At 35.8% G+C, this 26,909-nt stretch overlaps 1 protein-coding gene and 1 long non-coding RNA gene across 4 annotated transcripts in view; one reads left to right on the top strand and one right to left on the bottom strand.

Annotated features, from left to right (window-relative positions):
• Positions 1 to 26,909, top strand: part of LOC127876083 (apoptosis-inducing factor 1, mitochondrial-like) — a 66,185-nt gene that overhangs the window by 17,353 nt on the left and 21,923 nt on the right. For all 3 annotated transcript variants that reach the window (XM_052420997.1, XM_052420998.1, XM_052420999.1), the window contains 4 exons: positions 4,160 to 4,236; positions 6,577 to 6,685; positions 7,688 to 7,732; positions 10,192 to 10,254. In XM_052420997.1, the coding sequence (XP_052276957.1) occupies positions 4,160 to 4,236; positions 6,577 to 6,685; positions 7,688 to 7,732; positions 10,192 to 10,254 (294 nt within the window). The remainder of the gene's footprint in view (positions 1 to 4,159; positions 4,237 to 6,576; positions 6,686 to 7,687; positions 7,733 to 10,191; positions 10,255 to 26,909) is intronic.
• LOC127876137 (uncharacterized) lies at positions 23,627 to 26,421 on the bottom strand. Its single transcript, XR_008047673.1, has 2 exons — positions 24,424 to 26,421; positions 23,627 to 24,098 (listed from the first exon to the last, which is right to left on the bottom strand). It is a non-coding gene; the product is annotated as an uncharacterized LOC127876137 (long non-coding RNA).

The raw sequence follows: 26,909 nt of genomic DNA on the forward strand, positions 1-26,909 counted from the left end.
ACTTAGAAAATTGAAAATTTTGGTTAAGTTTTGCGTTTAGGTCCACTTTTTTCAGAAAGTATCAATGCTATGGCATTCAAACTTGGTACACTTACTTACTATCATGAGGGGACTGCGTAGGCAAAGTTAGATAACTCTGGCGTGCATTTTGACAGAATTATGTGCCCTTTTTATACTTAGAAAATTGAAAATTTGGTTAAGTTTTGTGTTTAGGTCCACTTTATTCCTACAGTATCAAAGCTATTGCTTTCATACTTGCAACACTTATTGACTATCATAAGGGGACTGTGCAGGCAAAGTAATGTAACTCTGACTGGCATTTGGACAGAATTATGTGCCCTTTTTATACTTAGAAAATTGAAAATTTGGTTAAGTTTTGTGTTTTGGTCCACTTTACCCCTAAAGTATTATAGATATTGCTTTCATACTTGGAACACTCGCAAACTATCATAAGGGTACAGTAAAAGGACAATTTGCATAACTCTGGTTGTCATTTTTACGGGATTATGGCCCTTTTTGGACTTAGTAACTTTGAATATATGGTTAAATTTTGTGTTTCGATCCACTTTACTTCTTAAGTATCAAGGCTATTGCTTTCAAACTTCAAATACTTTCATGCTATCATGAGGTTACTGTACCTGGCAAGTTGAATTTTACCTTGACCTTTGAATGACCTTGACTCTCAAGGTCAAATTATAAAATTTTGCTAAAATTGCCATAACTTCTTTATTTATGATTAGATTTGATTGATACTCTGACAAAACTACTCTTACCTGACATACCACAATAGACTCCACCCAAACCATCCCCTGTGCCCTCCCCCCCCACCATTTTTTTTTTTTTTTTTTTACGATCATCTCACAAATGACCACCACACCCTCACACTATACCCCCCCCCCCACCCCACGCCCCCAATTTATTTTTTTTGAAACGGTTAAAAAACAAAATTATTTATTTTTATTATTTTATGTTTGAAATACCGTCCAACCATCGCACCCAAAAATCCTCCCCCACTCCCCCCCCACCCCCCCACCCCCCCCCCCCCCGATTTATTTTTTTTTGCGTTTTTTTTCGCATTTTTGGAAGATAATGTAATAAATTCCACACCCCCACACTATACCCCCCTTTTCACTCCGCTCCTCCCTCCTTTGTGATTGAAAATGAGAGTCCCTTCACCTTTAAAAAGAAAATAGATGAGCGGTCTGCACCCGCAAGGCAGTGCTCTTGTTTTTTTAGTTGTGGTGACCTTGACCATGGAGATATCGATGTACTTCTTTTGCATGACACACTGTCCAACGATTGTGAACAAATTTACGGAGTAATTTTAAAATCTTACAATGAATGACATAGTTATGGCCTGGACAAGATCATTTATGGCCATTTTTGACCTTTGAACTCAAAGTGTGACCTTGACATAGCAGATATTGACGTAATTCTTTCCCATGACACACCATCCAATGATGGTGAACAAATGTGCCAATTGATCTTAAAATCTTTCTATGAACCACATAGTTATGGCCTGGACAAGCTAGTTCCGCCCGCCCGCAAGCCCACCCGCCCGCCGACATTTGCCACTCTTATAACCTTGGAAAAATCTGGTTTAAAATACTAGTCCTAAATATTCCTGATTTTAAAACCAGTTTAGAAAATAATAACGTCAATGGTGAATATGCATGCATGATAAACAATACAATGATAATTAAGACCTAGCCAAATACTACTGTGGTAAACAGTTTGAATGGGTACGGATACAGGCCCCGATTTTGAACAAAAAAAAAACACTGGAAGGTCTATTGTTTTTCTCAGACAATAAACAATATACTGTTTTGTTTTGAGTAATGCAATTTTAAAATCATTAATTTTTTTATTGGTTATTCCATGTATTACATCCTGACATGATAGTTTTATGTGTTTTTTTTATTTTTGGTCGTCAAATATTTGTTATCTCAACAGCAAATTGAACTATTTACAGATAGTAAACCAGTTTAGAATCACTCGGCAAAAAACGTTAATTGTTTTGACCACAATAATTTCTTTCGGGGTTTCGTGTTATTGTGAGAAGACTTTATTTAGTATGATAACAGGTTAGGCCAGCCAGCATATGCAGTTTTTTGTCAAAAATAGCCAATTAAAGTTCATCCTTCCGAAAATTATTAAAAATCAATCAACTTTCAGAATGAATATTTCAAAACATTGTCATGGCATTTGTTTTCAATCAGCAAAAAGTTTATTTGAAAATGATAAAGCCTTCTATATCCATATGCACATTTCAAAACATATCTGATTCAATCAGTCCCGGTCAACTTTTTTCCACACTTATCCACACTGTAATCATAATACAAAAGCTTTCTTGCTCAAACTTTGTTAATTTATTCCTTTACCTAATGTATACCTTAGACAATTAGCATTTTGTTTTTATTGGGGCATTATAGAAAATAAATTCAAATTAATGGGAACTGCTGATTATCCAGAACTGGTTTACAAACTGTATTGGGTTAATTAACATTACTCAAACAAGTGTGCAATGTCTTCCAAACCATATAAATATTTTTGTTTCATTGTTGTTGATTAATTTCTTCATACAAAAATTGTGGATGCTATGGCTGCAGAAAGAATTATAAAGTAAATTCTTGATGTAATAAATAGTCAAAAGTATGTCATCTAGGTTGATTAATATCAGTACAGTCCAACCTGTCAATAAAGACCACTCAAGGGATTTGGTCGTTGTGGTCTTTGTTCACAGGTGGTCTTTATTCGCAGGGTCGATCGAAACTTTGCAAAATATGCTAGTAGTTTTTTTAACAGGTACCTTATCTATGTATGTGCTCTATTGTTTAAATGTTTGAATACTTATGCATGTATAATGAAATAAAGGATTGAAAACACAGTTTTGTTTAACATTTGTATATTTATTACATGTTGTATTTCTATTCCCTTATGTTTTTATTATTTATTTAATTTATCATATACTGTATAAATAACTATTGACATACATGTATACGTACATGTACATCATACAATCTCACTCTTGACTTCACCCCGCTCACCACTCTGAATCTTAAATACAATGCTGTTTCTTTTTTCAAAAGACTCGCACGCAAACTTCAAGGCTTTCTCCTGGATCATAGGTCCAGACACAGGCAAGAGCCGTGCACTTGCGTCAACAAACCACTTATGCACTAAGTCATTCATTGACGCGAATTCCGACTCACGCTTAGGGCGTTTACTATCACAGTTTACGTTCTCATCGAATTCGTCCATAATCTCATGTTTACGCTTTAAAATGCTCTGAATTTGAGTTTTTTCTACACCAAGATCACTAGCCACTCGTCTACAACTGTGTCCTTTACCTAACAAACTAATGACCTTAACACGTTCTTCCAACGTCAAGAACTTACGCTTGGAAGCCATGATGGTTAACTTGAACTGACAATTTACTTTTCTATAATCTATGAACGTCTTATTACGGAGAAATTTAAGAAGAGAATGACTATCAAAATGTTTGTCTTTAATAGACATCGTAAATGATATGAAACCGTTATTTTAGTTAATGAGTTTATGAAAGCCCCAAATTTCATATTTTCGGCAATTAGTACATTAGTCACGAGTCATTTACATACAAAGGCAAATTTTTACACTTTTGACAAACTGTCAAATGCATAAAAGAAGCAGGCGACTACCAATTAGCAATGCATGTTAAATAAACAAACAACTGCTATCGAGTGCAAACTTGCCAATATCTCCATAGCGACCGACGAGTCCACAGGTAAGATGTGTATCACGTGACTACGCAGCGTCCTGGCGGCCATTTTGTTTTTTAAAAGTTGCGAAATCGTTGATTTTTATGATTGCAGTGGTCGTTGTAAGTTTTCAAAATGGAGATTTGGGAATGTAAAAGGGTGGTCGTTGGTCTTTGTTCACAGGTGTGCTTTATTCGCAGGTTCAATATATAGTGAAATCGTTCGGGAGGAAATTGGTGTGGTCGTTATTGACTGTTGGTCGCTATTAACAGGCGGTCGCCCGGGCAGGTTGGACTGTATATGGGTATAGGGCCATATGGAGATAATTTTCAAATGATTTCATTTAACCTGATAAAGCATATGTTCTTATTGAATTTTCAATACCAAAGCTATTGAACCTGTTATATGTCTTTTGATAGGTGGCCGGCCACGCAATATTGAGATACTGGACAGAGCAGGGCAAGATGTTAAAGATAGAACAACTTTATTTAGAAATGTATGTATGCGGGAGGCAAAGAGGCATGTACATGTAATTGTATTTTACATAATACTTCAATACTAAACTTTTCTGTTATTTTTAATTAATTTTTGATTTCCAAAAATCAATTTTTAGCTCGACTATTATATATGAAATATGTATATTGGAGCTATCGTACTCACCCCGGCGTTAGCGTTCCCGTTAGCGTGCAAATGTTAAAGTTTGCGTACCACCCCAAATATTTTCATTGTCCCTTGACATATTGCTTTAATATTTTTGCATACTTCTTTACCAACATGACCCAACCTATTAACAAGAGCAGACAACTGTATCAAGCATTTTGTAAGAATTATGGCCCTTTTTTCACTCACAATATGCATATTATTGATAAATCTATGTTAAAGTTTGCGTACCACCTCAAATATTTTCATTGTTCCTTGTCATATTGCTTTCATATTTTGCAAACTTCTTTACCAACATGACCCCAATCTATAAACAAGAGCAGACAACTGTATCAAGCATTTTGTAAGAATTGTGGCCCTTTTTAGCTTACCTGTCACGAAGTGACATAATGAGCTTATGTGACCATGTGGCGTCAGTATGTGCATGCGTGCGTGTGTGCGTGTGTGCGTCCGTCAACAATTTGCTTGTGTATACAGTAGAGGTCACAGTTTTCATCCAATCTTTATGAAATTTGGTCAGAATGTTTATCTTGATGAAGTCTGGGTTGGGATTGTATATGGGTCATCTGGGGTCAAAAACTAGGTCTCTAGGTCAAAAACTAGGTCAAATAATAGAAAAACCTTGTGTAGACTATAGAGGTCGCAGTTTTTATCAATCTTTATCAAATTTGGTCAGAATGTTGATCTTGATGAAATCTGGGTTGGGATTGTATTTGGGTCATCCGAGGTCAAAAACTAGGTCACTAGGTCAAATAATAGAAAAACCGTCAACAATTTGTTTGTGTAGACAGTAGAGGTCACAGTTTTCATCCAATCTTTATGAAATTTGATCAGAATGTTTATCTTGGTGAAATCTGGGTTTGGATTGTATTTGGGTCACCTGGGGTCAAAAACTAGGTCAATAGGTCAAATATTAGAAAAACCTTGTGTAGACAATAAAGGTTACAGTTTTCATCCAATCTTTATGAAATTTGGTCAAAATGTTATCTTGATAAAATCTGGGTTGGGATTGTATTTGGCTAGTCAGGTGAGCGATTCAGGGCCATCATGGCCCTCTTGTTTCACTTATAATATGCATATTACTTTAGTTACATTGCCATTACTTCTTTATTTATGATCAGATTTTATTAATACTTTGACAAAACAACACTTACCTGAATACTACAATGGATTCCACCCAAACAATACCCCACGCCGCAACCCAGAATCCCTGCCGCCCCCCAATTTTTTTTATTTATTAATTTTTTCCTTTTTTTATTTTTGAAATATTGTCTTATAAATGACCACACCCCACATTAAACCCCTCTCAACCCCCCCCCACCCACCCAACCCAAAACAAATAAGTTTTTCTTTAAAACATGGTTACAAAAATAAATATTTATTCACTTTATTTTTGAAGGACCGTCCAAACTTCCCACCCAAGCTATTGCTATCAAACTTGAAATAAAATCTTTTTAGTTTGTTTTATGTCTTTACAAATATTCAATAGATTGTGGAAAATATTCCTGAACTATTACCTTGACCTTATTGAATAATTTGAACAATTTCCCCATGATGGCTTATGTTATACTGTCAAGCACTAGAATAGTCGAGCGGGCTGTCCTCTGACAGCTCTTGTTGTTAATGTGTTTATGTTATTTCAAGGTGTCATTAAAGTCTGTATCAATTATTGTATACGATGGGGTATCTGTGGCTCTTATGTCAAACAGACTGATCCTAGATTTGCATCCTATTGTTTAAACACATGAAATTGTTCATTTGCTACACTTGATATTCATGTGCTATAATAAGACCATTATGTTGAACATTTCTTCTATCTTCCCAAACCAAGCTTGAGAGGGGGTATATTGAGTCGCTCTGATGGTATGTTTGTTAGTTGGTTAGTCAGTCCTCATGAAATATATATGTATGGAGCTAACCACCATACTTTCACATTTTATCAAGTGATAAGATATGAAGATTGTATGGGGCATTACAATGAAGAGTAGATGTGCGTGTCTCATTTCATCTCCAGTAATTTTGACACTCCTGATTTATTTGCTATTGTTCATAGCTGCCTAAGCTATTCAGGGTCATTATTCATTGTTGTGACAAAGTTCAAGTTTGACTGATTGACATTTTGTGTAAACTCTTATATCAGCTATACCCAGTTTCACTTGGCAATATCTGATTCCAGTTGCGAGACCTGTGGCGACTAATGGAAGTTTCTGAAAAGGCCAAGTCCATAGCAGTCATCGGTGGTGGTTTCCTTGGTAGTGAGCTAGCAGCTGGTCTGGCCTATCGAGGTAGTACACACAGGATTGGAGGGGCTCATGGCAGGATACTTCATGTTCCAAGCCCTGTGAAATCTTCATTTTTCTGACCTTTTGTGCTCTCACTTTTTCTGCACATTTTATACTTGTGACTCTTAGAAATCCTGGGTATGCAAATGTTAAGAGAAAGCGATTATGTCCGATATCCCAAATATGCAAAATGTATAACCCAAAAATTGAATGATTCCGAAGTACATCTGGAACAATAACCTGTAGCCCACAACTTTTCATTGAAAAGTTTCTACTTGTTTCCATATTTCACGGGTAACTTATTGCATATGGATGCATAATCAAATCAAAAGTAATATTAGTCAAATTGGACCATCAGAAAGGTTTATATGGTTTATATGGTTTGGCTTTCTTGAATACCTCATGGTCAATACAAATTCCCTCATCATGGTGAAGTTACAACTGTCATTTAAATAAATACATGCATTTGTGTAGGTAAATATTTTAAGCTAAATAGCGATCAGTTGGTATAGGATCTGTGTAGGGTTTGTTTGTTTACTCCCCTGCTTGGCCAGATAAATTTTGTCTGCGTTAGCCATGAGGTAATTTCTACAATCATTATCACAATTTCTGATTCAAAGTGTTCAATAATTCAATGTTAGTTTTAATTAATATTTAATGCTTATTTAGTTAAGAAAGATTGCATTGCTAGTCTTAGACTTTGTGAAACACTGTCCGTTTCCTGGTAAGAACCAGTACTTGGTGTCTCTTAAGGAGACCTATAGAAATCTCCTTGAGTGGGGGTCAAACCCGGAATTTCCTAATCGCTAGGCTGACACCATATCTTCTTTGATACTACGACCTCTAATCAAAATTGACATAAAAATGTGCATTATTTCTATTTAACTGCATTTACCCATGCCCAGTGAAAGTGTGTTTACTGAGCCATGATCAACGATTGAAATACTATGAACTAAGATGATAATTTCAAGCTTGCAAACAAAACATTGTTTTCTTATTCTTCAGGTTTCAAAAATAAAGTTACTGTTCATCAGATCTTTCCAGAAAAAGGTATAGAAATTATACATTTTTATATTTATTTAATATCAGGCTCCCAGCATCCTCAGATGCAGGAAGGCAGTAAGCACTTAGTCTTTTCCTTCTTTTGTTTCTCTGTCTGTCCGTACAAGGTTAATCAAAATGACAAGTAGAGCTGCAACGATTCACCAACAGCTCGATTCGATTTCGATTTCAGACACTCCGATATCGATTTTTTCGATTCGATTCATCTTCAAACCTAGTTTTATCATATATTCACTCTTCTGCCTCAAAATAAACATTTCTGTTCAAAAGTGTCGCATACCTAGATATCTTGGGCATTTGTTATATTGTGTATTTGTTTGATATATTTTGGTTGGTTCAACAGTGTTTTAAAAACTGTTGAAAGTGTGTAAAATTAACATTTGTAAGGAATATTTTGCAAGAAACTGCCAATTGTCTTTCAAACTATGTCAATATTTCAATATAACACATAAGAAAGAATAGCAAATTAGGAATCAATTTTAATATAAAAAATCTTCTGTCTAGAAGATTGTGTTGAATACACAATAATATAAAATTAAATAAATAATCATAAGAACATCAGGAATCAGTGGAGTGATAGTACTATCACTATTATACTTTTATCCAAAACGGCTACAAGCATGTCTACCATTTAGCCGTGACAGCATCACTTGTTACCTGTAGGACAAAGCACATTCTCTAATAAACGTAACAAATTCCCAACAGAAACAGAACTACTTTTCTTGCTGGCGACTTGAGTAGTTGCACTTGTGCTACCTCTTAGTCTTGCTAAATCAACGTTATGTTTGCATCCGTGAAGCACACTTTGCTTTATCAGGAGGGCTACCATCCCGAAACCCTAAATACTGCCACACTTTTGATATTAGCCTCTTAGGCGCATCTGATAATTTCAATTTGTCGGCCACAACATGCTCAGCAATTTTGACACTTTGTCCGAAAGTAGACCGTAACGCGCTTATTGATTGGGTGACTAAAGTAATAAGCAGCCAATCGCGCGCGTCGTAATTACAGGTAAAGATAAAACCTACACCTTCCCGCATCAAATAGTCAGTATACAGCGAGTTTTTCGTATCTATGTATATACATGTGTATATGTTTAAGAATCAAATTTTGTAGGTTTGGTATCGTAATCGAATCGATGCATTTCTAACCGATTTTCGATGCATCGGATCGAATCGTTGCAGCTCTAATGACAAGTTTTGTCAAACATCAATAATGATTACTTCAAAGTTGTGATATACTATGAATACATCAACACACCCACTTTACCAGTTCTCAAGTTCATCTTTATATTGACCTACTTTTGGACTGGGATTTATTCAGAAGGTCCGAATTCTAATTCATATTGCTTCAAACAAAGCTTTGAAACTTGCATTGATTTTATCGTTAAACACTATCAACACTCCACATAACCTTGCCTCATTTTGACCTTGCCATTGACTTTTTACGCCCCTGGATTGAAAGATCGGGGGCATACCCGTTATTGTTTTTATTTAACCTACATGTAGGTTAAAGTTTTGCAATAACGTTTGCATTATTGAAGATAGCAACTTGATATTTGGCATGCATGTGTACCTCATTAAGGTGCACATTTTGAGTAATGAAAGGTCAAGGTCATCCTTCAAGGTGAGAGGTCAAATATATGGCTTCAAAGCGGCGCAATAGGGGGCATTGTGTTTCTGACAAACACATCTTTTGTTTAACTTAGACTTATTCATATGGTTTCAATTCTTGGTTAACCCTTTACAACTTAGATACATATTTTCACACATTGTTCCATAGACAGTTAAATTTAATAAAAACTTTCTTACTAAATATAATTTTTAAACGCTTCAGTTCCAACCCTTAGATTCTTATGAGCAGCTAACAGCATAAAACCTGAACAGACTGTGAGTTTCTCGCAGGCTGTTCTGGTTTTTTGTTGTTTGCATATAGCCATTTTCAGTTTGCTTCTGAGTGGGAAAGAGTTAAACAACAATAACCAGTTTCGTTTATAATCAATACCTCTAGCTGAAAGGCTTTGATACTTGTATGGATGCATCTATGAATGCTCTCAACACACTCACATCACTTTACCTCATTGTGAACCTGACATGGACCTACTTTTGGACTAAAGCTTATTTGAATGGGTCAATGAGCCAATGCTAACAAGGCTTCCACTGGGTATATGTGTTTATCAGCTGTAATAAATCAAAAACTTAACAATATTAGTAATACGTATTAATAAAAACTCCAATGCTTTGCATTTATATTTTTAAGGCAATTACCGTAGTTTTTATTCATTTTATGTGTAAAGTTAGTCTTCTGTTATTAGAGAATTGGACAAAAGTTTCTCTCCCCATACAGTTACTGGAGTGTAATTGTTTGCTATAATGAAGAAACATTTACATGTAGCTGGCTATTCATTAATAGAGAATTGCTTTCATTTGTTATAATATTGATTGCAGGCAACATGGCCAAAGTGTTGCCAGACTACCTCAGTGCTTATACCACAGAGCAGCTCAAACAAGGCAAGTATGAAGGAATTTGATATATACAGCAGTTTTTGTTTTTAGGTCACCTGAGCACAACGTGCTCATGGTGAGCTTTTGTGATCGCCTTTGTCTGTCGTCCGTTGTCAACATTTGCCTTGTGAACACTCCAGAGGCCACATTTATTGTCTGATCTTCATGAAACTTGGTCAGAACACTTCAACTGAGTTCAAAACTGGGTCATGCTGGGTCAAAAACTAGGTCGCTAGGTCAAAAAAAGAAAAACCTTGTGAACACTGTAGAAGTCACATTTGATGCCCAATCTTCATGTAACTTTGTCAAAATGTTTGTCTAAATGATATGTTGGTTGAGGTTAAAAATGGTTCTGGTCCCTTGGAAAACATGTCCGCCAGGGGGCGGGGCAGTATTCCATATATGGCTATAGAGAAACCTTGTGAACACTCTAGAAGTCACAATTTTTGCCCAATCATCATGAAACCTGGTCAAAACATTGGTTCATTGATATCTTCGATGAGTTCGAAAATGGTCCAGATTGGTGAAAAAACATGTTTTATTTGTTCATTTTTAACGATGCATAGATTCTTTAGACTAAATTTTCATTAAAGCTGCTTTGGTTTTCACTTATAGATAAATTCTTTGAGCGCATCCAGACAAAAGTTGCTGGACGCCTTTAGTTAATTGAATTACAACCAGTCAGTGATGTCATCTGGACAGGAAATAAGTGTTCTTTAATTAGACTCGAAATATATCAGTATTACATAAGTGCTCACAAAGTTACATAACTCGTAACCGTCCCATGACCGGTTCACTTGCGTAAGCGAACGAGACCGCACTACCACAGTTGTTTATAGTGAAACATTGTGAATACTTTTAGTCACATTTTTAGTTCAATCTGAATGACACTTGCTGATCTTCACACATGGTGACAATCTTTATGAGCATAATCTTTTTTGCTCATGGTGAACTTTTGTGATCACCTTTTGTCAATTGTCTGTCTTCCGTTGTGCGTCATGAATATTTGCCTTGTTAACACTGTAGAGGTCACATTTATTGTTGGATCTTCATGAAACTTTGTCAGAAGATTTGTCCCAATAATATCTATGACAAGATCAAAAATGGTTCCAGTCTGTTGAAAAACATTTCTGCCATGCGGCCATTTGTTGTTCATTCTTCATGAAACTTGTTTAGAACATTTTTTCTATTGATATCTTGGGCTGCAAAAGACAGGTCATTTCTATTTATCTCAGGTGAGTGACTTTGGGCATTTCAGGCCCTCTTTTTTATGATGGTTCACATTGACTACACTAGTTCCTTTTTCGGGATTAAACAAATAAAGCTTTTAAACTATCTAATTTCTAAAATCTGAACGCCTGAATTAAATGTATTTAAAAACAAAACACTTGTAATGTATGCTATAGTTTTCTTTGTTTATTGCCTTGCCTATTTCATAATCAGTTACTTTAGATTGCTTTTACCAACCTTGATAAAATTTTTAGAAAACCTGCATGAGACTGTTCATTTAGGGCAATTAAGTTGGAACTTGGTGACATTTTGTAATTTTGATGACATCGTGTGCTTATTTAGCATGCATGCTGATCTAGCATGGTGTTGATTTTGGGCCGGTCACTGTTATTAAAAGAGAAATCATGTTTTCACTTTATCACTTGTCTTTGAGGTATTGTTGTGAAATTAAGTGAAACATGCAGACTCAGCTTGGGAATGCACATGGGGCCAGTTGGGTCAAGGGGACGATTGCTCTTTACTAAAAATTGTAAAGCAGTTTCCATTCATTTCAAGAGTTAAATAGAGTTTTGATAGAGATTTTGTAGTGTGTCAATTTACCTTCTATTAAATCATTGATCGCTCAGTTATTAAAATTAAGATAATTTGTAAAACAATGACAATCTAGTTTTGTGCCAAGGCCTTGTTTTTTAATGTAATCTAAAGTTGAGATTGTCATATTTACATAAAATTATGTAACTATTTCAGATATTGTTATTGTCCGCTACCGGTAAAACCGGAGGGGACTTATGGTTTGCGCTCTGTGCGTCATTCTGTCTGTCAGTCTGTCAGTCCGTCACACTATTCTGAATCCTTCGATAACTTTAAAAGTTCTTCATAATTTTTCATGAAACTTGAAACATGGTCAGATGGCATTATGGAGATTATGCAGGTCAATTCATTTTATTCCTACGTCAAGAATAATGGTTGCTATGGCAGCAAATAAAAAAAATACAAAAAATACAGTCGAAACCCGATGGCTCGAACTCGTCGGGACCGACAACAATAGTTTGAGCCATCCGTAATTCAAGCCATCCGATTTCTTATAAACTTTTGTCTACGAACAAGTCTGCCGTACATTTTCACCTCCAGTTGAAGAGTTCACATATTGCTTAAACTCCGTACTAATTGGCACTACTTAATGCTTTTGAATTAATAAGTTAATTAGAAACAAACATATAATTTATTCTTAAATTTACGAATATTTTTAAACAGTTACAAATACAATTAACAAATAGCATTCAGTAAATATCAGCATGTTTAGCGTAGCACATTTTAAGGTAACACAGAGCTTTAAAGAACAAAACATGCATCAGCAATATATACATATTATTTACATTTGAGGCAGCACTACATTTCTTTATTTATTTATATTTTTTGAAGAATGACATTATGTCCGTCTGTGTTGCGTTCCGTAGCTGTCGTCGATAAATGAAGCTTTTTTAGCTATAAAGCCATTGCAGCCATTATAATACAGCATCTACAAGAACCCCATTTTTTATACAAAATGTCATCTTTGACTCAAATCAATTAACGATTGAGTCGATGACATGTTAGCAAACAGGTGTTAAATCAATTATTGCGTGCCTTTAATCAAGCGGTCCTAATCGATTAAAGCGGGTATATACGATTTTGTCAAATATTTATGAATTTGTATAAACTGTGTAAAAAACTTATTATATATATATTTCAATATAAATTAAAATAAAAGTTAAGAAGAACAAGTGTCAAAAAATGCGAAATGAGCCAGATATTTAATTCTGAAATTGAAAACGGCTGTACAGCCGAATTCGCCAGTGTTCCAGAAGTTCGTGGATTTTCGCTATAACTTTCATTTGGTAACATAAATGGACAAACAAATAGCATGTTAAGAATATTTTGTCCTTTCCAAATCTACTCTCCAAATATCATGGAAATACATAAACCAATAAATATATATCAGAGATTTAAACATGTGCACAATGCGCACACCGACGCACGTGTAACGTTTCTGTTCAACGTCAATGACGTTATGAAGTTAACAACTGTCAAATCTTTTCCAAATAATCACCTCCAACGCGAATGCACTTTATGTGTCGGGAAATCCACTTGTCAAAAGTGTCTCTATACCAGTCAGCGTCAAAAGACGACACGATTCGCCTTGCTGCAACTGTAAGTTCCTGTTTACTTGCAAAGCGAATACCGCGCAACTGTGATTTAACTTCCGGGAAGACGCGGAAGTCCATAGGGGCCAAATCCGGGCTGTAAGGAGGACTTAGGCGCTGTAACGTGAAATTTGCAGTAAATTCTGTTTATCAACGACATTTAAACCAAATTTAAATACGCGTAACGCTCATACTTATAATAAAATACACGCGTGCGCCGCATGTCGTCACTGAGGTCTCTATGGCAACGCGTTTCAAACGTGCTTTATGGAATTCATGCATTTTTAGCTTATATATAAAGTCCGTGATAATTGGTTTGTATAATATGTAAATTTCATTGACTTTTACCAGCAAACTAATAAGTTATAGCGAAAATCCACGAACTTCTGGAACACCCCTCGTAGTTTAACGGTTTATAATAAAAAAGACGAATGCTTCGGTTATTGTAGGAAAATATGAACGTCACTATCGGCTCGGGGCGCTAATTTGTCTTTGCTGCATTTTATGAAATTCGGCTTTAATGTATAATTTTTCTTGCCTATTTTGTGTTATTGTAACATATTTAATCAATATATTACAATTTAACACATATAAAAAATCGTATATACCCGCTTTAACAGTTTATGCGACCGGTGTTAAATCAATTTGTGCGTGCCTTTAATAAAGCGGTCCTAATCGAATAGGTGGCACACTACAATTTTTTTTAGTCTCGGCCAATCTCGTACACAAGCAGGAGCGAACCAATGTCTGGAAACTGGTCACCTCGCAAATCTGAAAATAAACCAAGCAGATTTCCAGAATGGTTGAGGCTGTGCCTTCTGAAAAATCAGTAACATTCAAGTCAAATGAGTTGGGGCAATATGTTTTAGTATTGATTATTTCAAATCAAAACATCAGAATTATGTGTGTTTCCGAGCCTTTTAAGCCAGTTTCAACAACAAACTGCCACTTTCCTGCAGAAGCAAGGTGCCTGGAAACCATGTTTTTACATTGGTAACTTACCAAGTACTAAACACAGGGGTGAGAATGCACATTTGTAAAAAAAGAGGAAAAATTTTACCTGGGGGCCAGGGGGCTGGAAGGCCCCCGGTCAGGTTCAGGGCGAAGCCCTGACCAGGGGCCCAGGGGGCCGGAGGCCCCCGGAAGCTCCAGGAAAATAGCATTTTAGATAGCCAAGGAATTCACTATCCTGGCTTCATATTTAAATATACAACTCAATTTCAGCAATGAATAAATACTGTTATCTTGAGTCACTTTCATAACAATGTAATTTCATGAGCACTAAGAGTCCATGATAACTAAATATAGTTAACATAAATTGTTAGTAAAAAGTGACAAAATACTTTTTGGTTTTTCAACTTTTAATTTTATACTTTTTAACATAATTATACATAGCACAAACAATATAGAAAGAACTAATTTGGATCCTTCTTTTGTTATAGTATATATGATTATAAATGGACTAGATTTTAAGTATATTAATCTCAGATACATGTAACTAAATTAAAATATGATAATTATGTATTTAAAAAAATGTAATTACTAAAAGGTTATGACCAGCTTATTATTATTAACATTAAAATTGAAATTATTGAATAGAATAACAAATAATACTCAAACAGTTTTTAACTTAGACTTGTTGACTAGTAGATATGAGTCTAAACATGTATGTTTTCACAGAGGAAACATATCATTAAAACTATATCACTTTGACTAGACATGGGAAAACAACAAGCATCTTTAGAAAACATAGCATCATTGCACAAGGAATAACTGAACAAAACACATATTATCAGAGAACAATAAACCAAACAAAGTTCATGTTTTGGCTTGATTCTAGCATTCATGATTTCATTTTAAAAAAAAGTTTACACAATATGCAAGAACTGAAGTTAAATTATCAACAGATCTGCTTTATCAATAATTTGACATGTACTCATAAAATGAAACCCATGGCAGCTTAATAAGTGAAAAGGGAAAAAAACATGCATGTTATTGAAAAAATAAAAATGCAACACTGACCAGTAAAATTACAAACTTATGACATAACTGTTGTAAAAAGTACAGGTTACTCTTGAAGCTTTATCAAAGTACATGTTACACAGAAGCAACTAAAAAAGAATATGAATACAATCACAAATGTTCACTTCAAAATTCAAACACATTTCCTACAGACAAACTTGGGCTTATTTTTTTAATTTCCTTCTTTTGTCATTTAAACACTCAAGTTTTGCCTTCAACTGTCTTTTCTTGGCACGTTGTGCTTCCAAGTCCAGATGGCTTAAGTAGCTTTCTTTCTCTCTGTCAACTAGCTTGGACTTCATAGCAGTCTTACTCGAAACAGTTTTTCCAACAACACCAATTTTTCCAAGCCTGTCATCTTTCGCTTGTTTGGCTTTCAGTCTTGTTTTCTGCAGTCTGGCTGCTGCTGATCTTAACTTAATGGCCATGTGCTTGTCTACTGGGTCTGTCAGAGGATTTCTCCGTCTAAACATTTTGATAGCTGTTGTATTCCTCGATTTCAGTGCATATTTCACTGTCTGAATTGCGCTGTATGTAGTTATGTTCAGACTTGCCGTTTTGCTGCCGATAACATCTCCCATTACGTTGAAACTCGATTCAACCATGGGTCCATGAAAAATTGATAACGCAGCAAACACCACTTTGCACAAGGTCGGATATTTTCCGTTCTTTTCAACTGCATGCCACCATACAACAACATCTTCCGAACTGAGTACAACAGAGCTATCAATACTGTAGTCTTTAATTTCTCTAAGAATTGTATCTTGCTCTCCTTCATTCAACATGAATTCAAAATAATTTGCAAGACCCTGAAGTCCTTTAACACCTTTTGAGTGGTGCCGAATCAAAGGATCAATGCATGACAATGCTCGCAACAGTGGACTATTTAAGGGCAGTTTTGTCTGCATTGTGACAGCACAGCTTATGTAAGCCGAAGCTGCTGATTCAAGAAATTTCTGTATCACTGTATCTTCCTTGTCGCTTGCACGTACTAATGTTTTGACCTTATGTCCACAATACATGTCTTCAAGTTTCATTAATCCATTGGTGTTGTCCTCCAACTTCAATTCCTGCAATTGCTTAGCAGTTTTGTCCACTAAAAACTCTGATTTAATGAAACAAGCCAGGAATTTTCTGAATGTTTCCAGTTGCATATCATGCAGTCGATGAACTAACACTCCACTGGACTGAAATGTCATCACATAGCACTTTAGTGTAGGAAGTGCTTCCTGGTAAAAGGCGAGCAACAACTCAGTTTTCTTCTCAGTATGAAATAACTTGGCTACTATTCTTTTCTTTCTGGATTTGCCAAAGTCAGTCATTTTCTTTTTTCGAAGCTGCGAGTGCAATTCTTGCAGTCTGTTTAGTCCTTCTGTTGTTACACCTTTTCGTTTGTAAATGTCACACACTTTACTATGGTACACAGTCAATTCCTCTTTCACAAGAAAAGCATAGTAAAAAACTACATATGCGTCAATCATAACCTCTGTGCTCAGGGCCAAGTCATAGGCTGCAAGCCATCTGTGTTCAATAAATCGTTCTGGTTTTGTAAATTTGAGGCCAAGAATTTCACAAACCTCGGTCATTATCTCACAAAGATCACTCGACCATTTAAAGTCATTATACACGTCTGTGAACATATCTTCAAGATAGCCCTCAAATGGCTGGCAGAATTTCTTGCAGCTGTTGTGTAGATGGTGACATGAATCGCCGTCAATATTCAACAAATGTGGAGCTTTATGTTCCCTGAGCCTTGCTTCCACACCCGATTTACTTCCCCTCATTACATTGCAAGAGTCCATGAGTACTGAAACTAGATTTTTCCATGGAATTTCATTCTCTTCCAATAAATTCACAAGGATACCGTAAATGGACTCCGAGTCAACTTTTACTAGTTCTACAGATTTCCAATGTTCGCACACTACAGAATTTCCATCATAGAAAGAAACTAGCACAGTAAGGACATGCTTGTTACTTTTAGAAGTGCTCTCATCTATGTTCAAGGAGAATGGTCGAGCACGGAGTCTGTGTACAAGTTTTTCTTTAAAGCCCTCGGCTAGTCCATGCGTTGTTTTGTAGGAAGCTGTTGTACGATCCATAGACAGCTGTGACAGTGCTTTTGGATCATCAGCAAGGGCCTTGGCAAGCTCAACCAAGACTGGTGCATATGCGAATGGCATAGAATGCTCACTCATCACTCCTAATAACATCGCCTGAAAAAGAAATTATTAATTTCAGATACAGCAATACTAACAGTGTTACTATGCTCAAGAAATGGTAATTGAAACATGTATTTTTTAATGTTGAAAAAATGTCATTTAATGAGATCATTTGAAAGGCAAAACAGTGCTTTTTGCTAAAGATATTTCAACTGGGTATGTGTTGATGTTTTGTCACGAACCAAAATATGATAAATTATATTTTTTAATGTTGCTGTGATTTGTGTAAACAAATAATTATATATCACATGTGCACAGAAAGTATAAATATTGCCAAGTTTAAAATGGAACTAACAATTCTTTTAAAATAACGCACTAAACTTACTTCCGCATTTGAAACTCTGTCACACATTGGAGTCAATGGTTTTGGGTGTGGTCTTGAAGTTGCATCATCTTGGGCTGATGTAGAAGCTTGTGGGCCTGAATCAGCGATGAACTGTTTCATAACAGAATCAACCCTGAAATAAGTGAAATTTAACATTAAATTTAGTCATATTTTACTGTCTAAATATTGACAGTAAATGTCATCATTGTCATCCTACACCGTTTGCAGAGCTCCAGATAAGGATTTGTGAAATTAGTAAAGGTACTGCCACTGACAGAAAGAAAAGGAGTAACGCTTAAAATCAATTATTACCTGTACTACCATATCCAAAAATACAGGTACATGTTTATATGACAACAAAGTGTTGTTTTGAACCGCTTTCGGTTAAGCCGGCATTCAATTGCACGCAGACATATTGTTTTTGGCAGATTTACAAGTTACAGGAAATCACGCGACAGAATAGATGCGTAAATCTTCATGAAAAAGGCGTATTTACGGCTGTACGGCCCTTATCTGGAGCTCTGCAGTTTGCTAAAAATATTTGAGTAATTTCCAAACAAAAACAGTAGTAGACATACTGTGGTGAATAATTTCCAATATTTTATGTTTCAATATTCTCTTAAGTAATAATAGTTCCGTGTTTCCAAAAAAATTGGCGGTACTCAAATTTTCTGCATAAATATCAAGACTCACACAATTTTTGTCAATTACGAAAATTACCTGTAATTGGAGTATCTTTGCTTCAAAATGTCCATGTGCTTCGACGATTTAATGTGGTCTTCCAGTGCAACGCAACCGCGACTTCCATAATTTATTTGTTTATCAATCACAGCAATGGAGAAAATTGGGGGTCAAAGGATTAGATTTTTTGTAATAGTTCAATGTCCGTACGCCCTTTCAAATTTCCAACAGAAATACTGACCGGAGCCAGCATTACACCTGTTTTCGAATTGCATTAATTCTACTTCCTGTATGCAGCTATAGTTACAATACCAATGTTTTGGTAACTTACAAACATCCAAGAAAAATCACCACAACTCAAACCTGACATTCATTATTATATAGACACTCAAAATGGTGCTTACTTGAGCAATGTTCTCTTTATTTAGAAATTTGAGCCGGGGCCAATTCGCATTGGTGGCTAAAAAGTGTGGTGTGCAGCCATAACACTTTTTGGGACCCGAAGCGAGTTCAAGCCATCCGATCAAAAGAACGTGTGAAAACTGTAGCCGGACAGTGAAAACAGTTCGAGCCATCCGATAATTCGAGACAAGCGAGTTCGAGCCATCCGACAAAATTTTATATGAATATATAGGCATAAAACATCTGTGCTTTAATACGAGTTCGAGCCAACCAGAAATTCGAGCAAAGCGAGTTCGAGCCATCGGGTATCGACTGTACTGACAATAGTGGAGTTTCATATGAAGGGGACCATATTGCTTGGCAATCTCTTGTTGTCCCCTACCGGTTTCACTGGAGGGGACTTATGGTTTGCGCTCTTTCTGTCAGTCTGTCAGTCACACTTTTCTGGATCCTGCGATAACTTTAAAAGTTCTTAATATTTTTTCATGAAACTTGAAACATTGATAGATGGCAATATGGACATTATGCACGCCATTTCTTTTTGTTCCTACGTCAAAAATTCTGGTTGCTATGGCAACAAATAGACTAGAATTACTGCTGAAAATGGTGGTTTTCTGGATCCTGCAATAACTTTAAAAGTTCTTTTTTTTTCATGAAACTTGAAACATGGATAGATAGCAATATGGACATTATGTAGTCATTTCATATTGTTCCTATGTCAAAAATTCTGGTTGCTATGGCAACAAAAAAAATTCTGACATTGGTGGAAATTCTGACAATGGTGGAGCCAGTAGGGGACTACCGTATACGTGCGCTTATAAGACGCCCTCGCTTATAAGACGCACCCCAATTTCAGACTTTATAATCGGTGGATTTAAGACTGACCCGCATGTAAGACGCGGTCAAATTTTGCCGTTTTCATCGGCCGAAAAACGGCAGAATGTTGAAGAAAATAACTCGCGCTGCATACAATTAGTAATTCACACAAGTCCGAAAAATAAAACAATCAAACAACAAAGTAAATAATATTTGTTAATTTCATGATATATAAGTAGGTTTTAATTTATTTTCAAGTATTATTCATACAGTAAAAATAATTATCAAATTAACACAATTTCTAACAATTGCGTATTTAATCAATTTACCATAACAATTTCAAACATATTACGTTCGTAATTGATCGTATCAGTCATCTTAAAATCCCTTGAAATCCTCATCATCGCTTTCACCGAACAGTATGTAGAATTCCTCACTAGTGAGATTGTCATCGTAAACCCAGTCGCCGATATCATCATCATCATCGTCACAATCACTAACCTTCGCACAGGCCGATGCATCCTCAGATTGATTGCGATTTTCCACAAGATCATCAAACAACTCGTCGTCCTTTGTACCATCCATTGAGTCTGAGATCATAAGAGTTACGTTTGCGTTTCATTTTGACGATTCCAGTAGTTGTAATTAGTAAATATAATTGTATTGTTTGACGGGTATTGAAAACTAAGAGGCATATATAGATTACCTTGATTATGCAAGTGTTACGCCCATTGTCTATAGGTAATGCCTACTTTCATCAAATTAGCCAATTGCGTGATAGAGTGAAATCAGGGGTCAAGAAGAAAGCCACCTGTGGTATGCATGCGGTCGCTCTTTGCTCCCGCTGTCGTGGGTCCCTAATAAATAAGGTGTCATCGGCATAAGGGGGTCGTCTAAATGAACGTGTTTATTTAACAATTGACAGTTGCAAACTGGTAACGATTTTCAGACGATACCCTTATTGCCAATTATGTCTTAATTGACAATTAACAGCATCGAACAAAGACGATCAGGTGATACAAATTTGTTAAGAAGCACTTGTAATGGTGTGTTTATTTAACAATTAACAGTTTCAAACTGCGAACTGATTTTGCTGTTATTTTAAGCATGTTTGGCATAGTGTCGCCGCTTACACACGTATACTATTATGTCCAATTGATATGACATTTAACGACGTCGCGCGCAGACAATCGGGTGATACAAACTTTTCAAGTATAACCATGGACAATATAACGCCTTACTACCCCAAAATAACAAAATTCAAATTAAAATAATAGACAACAAAATCAATAACGATACATTTTATTATGCCCCCCTTCGAAGAAGAGGGGGTATATTGCTTTGCTCATGTCGGTCGGTCGGTCTGTCGGTCTGTTTGTCCACCAGGTGGTTGTCAGACGATAACTCAAGAACGCTTGTGCCTAGGATCATGAAACTTCATAGGTACATTGATCATGACTAGCAGATGACCCCTATTGATTTTGAGGTCACTAGGTCAAAGGTCAAGGTCATGGTGACTCGAAATAGTAAAATGGTTTTTATGCCCCCATTTCGAAGAAAAGGGGGTATATAGTTTTCGCACTGTCCGTCGGTCGGTCGGTCGGTTGGTCGGTCGGTCACACTTCGTGTCCGCTCTCTAATTCAAATAGTTTTCATCCGATCTTTACCAAACTTGGTCAGAAGTTGTATCCAGACAATATCTAGGTCAAGTTCGAATATGGGTCATGCCGGGTCAAAAACTAGGTCACGCGGTCACTTAGTGCATTTCAAGGATTTAGCATGGTGTCCGCTCTCTAATTGAAGTAGTTTTCATCTGATCGTTACTAAACTTGGTCAAAAGTTGTATCAAGACATTATCTAGGTCAAGTTTGAATATGGGTCATGCCGTGTCAAAAACTAGGTCACTGGGTCACTTAGTGCATTTCAAGGATTTAGCATGGTGTCCGCTCTCTTATTGAAGAAAGGACGAGGCTGTCCAGTAACCTGGGATTGTTGGCTGCATTGCACCCCCTCCCTTCCTCTTTGACACCCCATCCTTTTCCCTTCAAACTCGAAGAACCATGTCGGACTGGAGTGCACGGTACAGGGCCTTATACCTTGATAAATACCTATTTAGCCCTATCCAGGACAAAGTATTGTCGACTTTGTTGAAACTGCTAATTTTGATCCTTGGAGTACATTAAATATTGTTATAACTGCTATTTTGTGTAGCAATTTCATTATTTTTGTGAAAAACTGCTATTTTATATAGCAAATTGCCTTAATTTTTATCTCAATATTGCTATTCCTACACCATAGCAACCATTTTACTTTGTATTGCACTAACTCATGTTAAAAATTGCTACTTTTAGAGCAAATATCCTTATTTTTTATATTAAATTGCTATCTTATATAGCAAATTGCCTCAGTTTTTCTGTTTAATTGTCATTTTGCATATCATACAAGGTACTATAGTATTATTTCCTCCATTGTTATCACCAATATATTAATAATATTGGTTAGACTAGAGCTTTTTGGGTTTATTTTAATGCATCTAGGTAATATTTGTTTTTTTTAACCATTTTATATCTTACCATATCAATTTTCCTTCAATAGTACACAAACTATTTTTCATTTACCGTGCACTCCCTCCCCTTGTCAAAAAAGTGAGCAAAATCCGGTTATAACCCAGTTTTAAACTGGGTTTAACCCTGCGGTATTGGCACCGAGCTAAAAGCGAGTCTTTTAAACACACTTTTTGCTTACCGACTTGGTTTTATCTGAGTTGAATCTTGGTTTAACTCGCTTAAAGCCAACATTGTGGTTTTTTTGACCGTCTTAAGTGGGTTTAAAGTGAGTTTTTTCAGGCATCTGTGTTTAACTCTGTGGTATTTGCACTGTGCTAAAAGCGGGTTTTTCAGACACGCTTTTAGCTTACCGACTGGGTTTTTTAGCTTACCGACTTGGTTTTTTCTGAGTTAAATCTTGGTTTAACTCGCTTTAAACCAACATAGTGGGTTTTTTAACCATCTTAAGTGGGTTTAAAGTGAGTATGAATTTCTACAAGTTGGTTTTTTGAGGTTTTTTAAACATGCTTAGACCAACTTCTGTCTGTGGAGTTGGTTTTAAGTGGGTAAAAAGTGTGTTTTTTATGTGAGCTATAAGCAGGCTAAACACGGTTTTAAAGTGAGCGAAAAGTGAGCTGAAAGCAAGCCTTTGTTAGTTTTTTTCACAGTGAAAACATGCTTTTAACTCGCTTTAAACCTAGTTATTAACAGTATTTTATCTGTGAAAAAAACAAAAGCAATTTGTGGGTTTGGGTAAGTTGATTTTTGTGGGTTTTAACAGTGATTTAGTGAGTTTTTTTTAAGAAAGTAGTTTTTTTGTGAGCCTTTTGTGGGATTTTGCAGTGTGAAAAAAAAATTTTGGACTGATATGTTCTAGAAAAATGGTTTTTGTGAAGCAATTACAACAGTTCATTATAAGCCCAATGTGGTTAAAAGGGAAAAAAACACAATGTGTACGAAAATTATGTTTATATGACAAAAATAGTACACCGCAAATTAATACTAACAGATTATTTTTACAATACATTATAAAATAATAGACATTTATGGAAGATTTTAAAGCAAAAGTTTGACCGCAATGGACCACTGCGGGTGGAGTATTTAGACCGCAGCTGCTGCAGAGACCTGGATCTCAGCTGTTGGAGGTACCTGAACCGCAGTGGAATGAGGAACCTGGATTTCAGCTTAAGGAGGGACCTTGACGGCATACGGTGTTGGGACCTGCACAGCAGCTACTGGAGAGACCTTGACCGCTAGGGGACCTGGAAAGCAGCCAGTGCAGGGACCTAGACCTGATCTTGGCGGGTGGAGGGACCTGGAAAGCAGCTGGTAGAGACCTGGAAAGCGGGCGCTGGAGCGACATGTAGTTGTTCCATTGATGCTGCTTGTGTCCTTCTCCTCTTGAGCATCTCTTATGCCAGTTGATCTGCAAAGGATTAATACCATATCACTTTCAAAAGGGCAAGGCATGTTGATTGGTTATGTTTTTGTTCCACTTAACTATGAAATATTGCTGTTATGGTAATCTTGTTGCTTTAATAATAATAAATTTAAGTTATTTGCTTGTTGTTTTTGTTTGTTTATTTTTGAAATTTTAATCCCGTGATCACATGTGACTTAGCACTTTTCATCAATTATTAAAAGAAATTGCGTTTGGTAGAAAATGCAGTTTGAAAATGTACCAAGATGCGTGGTCTCATTTGGCTGTGTGGTCTGGTGGCATTGTAAATGCAATAACCTGTATAGTTTACCTCTCAACAAATCGAGCTTTCTTGGTCAAGGACAGGGCGAGGTTTTCCCACTCTTGTTCCCCTCAAGTTTGCCAGCTTGTGCAGGGTAAAAACCAGGTTTAAAAGTCCATACATCAGGCAGGCGAATATGCACATTCTTTCCAAAGGATCTTCCCAACGATGTCAATTTTGCCTTGTGGCAAGAGTTTAACCTTCAAAATTAAAATATATAAGTTCTAATTAAGTAAGAGGGAAAGAAATCCGTTCAGTTATAACCAGAAATAGATATAAATAAAATTTTAGATGACAATAACCATGAAACACAACCATAATTATTCACTGTACACAACATTTACACTTTTTCATGTGTAAGTTTATCTATTTTTGCTTCAAAATGTGTTGTTTATCCTTTAAATTGCAATACAATAACTTATCCATTTACATTTCCCAGTGACAATACATAAATATGATAATGATCATAATTAATTCAATAAACTAAATAAAAAAAGGGGTGAAGAAATGACAATACAAACCTGTTAAAACTGTTCTTCAGTATTCCAAAAACAACAACAGGCAGTTCAACCTCCTTTCCAACCAACTTATTATTGATTTCCACTTGCAGTAAAAAACACATTGTTTTCATCACACAATACTTCATGCTGACAGAATTTCAAGACATTTTACACTACCATTATAAGTCTTTCACTTCTTTATATTAATGTTGCTGAATTAAATTTAGCTCAATATTCAGTTGCTGACACCAGCTTGTTTTTCAAAAGTTGTTGTTTTCAAAAAGATAACTTCCTCAGTGCAATAGCCAATCAAAAGCCTTATATCTTATTCCACACAGCCTTATCTCTAGGACCCCATCAGTAGCCTTATCTACCCCTAGATAATCAGTACCCTGTTTAGCTCTGAATGCCTGACAGATTGTTATCTGTTTATTGTTAGTGGTGTGAAATAAGGGTGTTTTAAGGTATTGTCTTGTTATTTTGTTGACAGTTTATGTAACACAGGTAATGTTTGGCATTTTATTATTTTATTCCAAATTAAGAAAATGGATATGATGGTATCATATGCAAATATCAAAATCTTGCATAACTTATGTACAAAAATAAATAGATTATTTCCAAAATAATGTTTCCAATACCATAATTATTTAAATATGCAGATTTTACAAGTAAATACTGTTTTAAACAAATATAAACAATCATATGAGATTGTTTAAAAAAAATTAAAAAATTAAGACATAAAACAATCATAAGATATTGTTTATAATAAAAACAAACATAAAGAAAAAATTCAAAGTGAAACACAAACTCTTTCATTTTCATGTATAAAACTAAGCTTGACCATTGTTAGTTTTTGTCAGTGATACTTGTTGTCCATCTGTGAACCTGTGATGTTCTGAAAGAGCCATTTTCATCCAATATTCCCTAAAAATTATGGGGAGCACACAAATGTACAATAGGGACAATGGCAAACAAGCTGTAAAAAAAGCCCCTTTACAATTGACTTGTTTTATTTATGGCTATAAACATCAAACAAAGACCTAGTTGAAGAATTATTGTTTCATTGATGAGTTATATTAATAAACAAAAGACCAACTTGTTGAAAAGTGTGTTAAAGTGAGTCTTTAAGCCTCGCTGCAGCTCTCAACTTATTTACAAAAAGACCAAGTTAAACTCGCTTAAACCCACTTCTGTTTAAAAAAAGACCAACTTCTGTTGTAAAAGACTCGCTTATAAAACAAAAAGACACACTTAAACACACATAAACCAACTCATAAATAAAAAGGCTCACTTTTGACACACAAAAAACCGACTTCTTACTGAAAAAAACTCGCTTAAACACACATCTTCTTAAAATAACCAACTTTAAACTCAGTTAAGCACAGTTTAGCGCACATAAAACTCACTTTTATTAGCAAAAACCAACTTCCGCTAAGAAAAACTCAGAAAAAACACAGTTTTATGTTGGTTTAAGTGTGTTTTGGTATGAAAGTGGGTTATTTTTTGACAAGGGTCTGGACCAGGGGAAACAACCATTGAAGTCTCCATCACCACAATTACCTCCCTTAGTACAACTGAGTGACACCACCTCTGCTGGCTTTTCTCTTCCCCCACCCACATCGGCCTACACTTCCAAAAATCTCTCCTTCTTTCATCCCTCCAGGATGGCAACATGTATTTTAAATATATAAATGCATATAGTTCTGTACATATTGTAAATAATGTACCTTCTTGTACAAATTTAGCTGTTTTTGTCTCATTTTTAACTGTAAAGCACATTGTCTTACCCTTAATTTTTATGTGGCCCTATGAAGGTGACCGTTTGGAGACACGTACGTTATTGCCCTTAACATATAAGGGTTTTTTACTAAACCCACTTTTAAATATTGTTTCAAAGCCACTCTGGGGGGACCTCTCTTCGTCAGAGCCCAATCTTCCTTAAGTTCCATACAGACAGGGTCTTTCGTTGGAGCATTACGGCTATATTCCCTGTCT

This window comes from Dreissena polymorpha, chromosome 4, assembly GCF_020536995.1.
Source record: "Dreissena polymorpha isolate Duluth1 chromosome 4, UMN_Dpol_1.0, whole genome shotgun sequence".
Classification (NCBI taxonomy): domain Eukaryota; kingdom Metazoa; phylum Mollusca; class Bivalvia; order Myida; family Dreissenidae; genus Dreissena; species Dreissena polymorpha.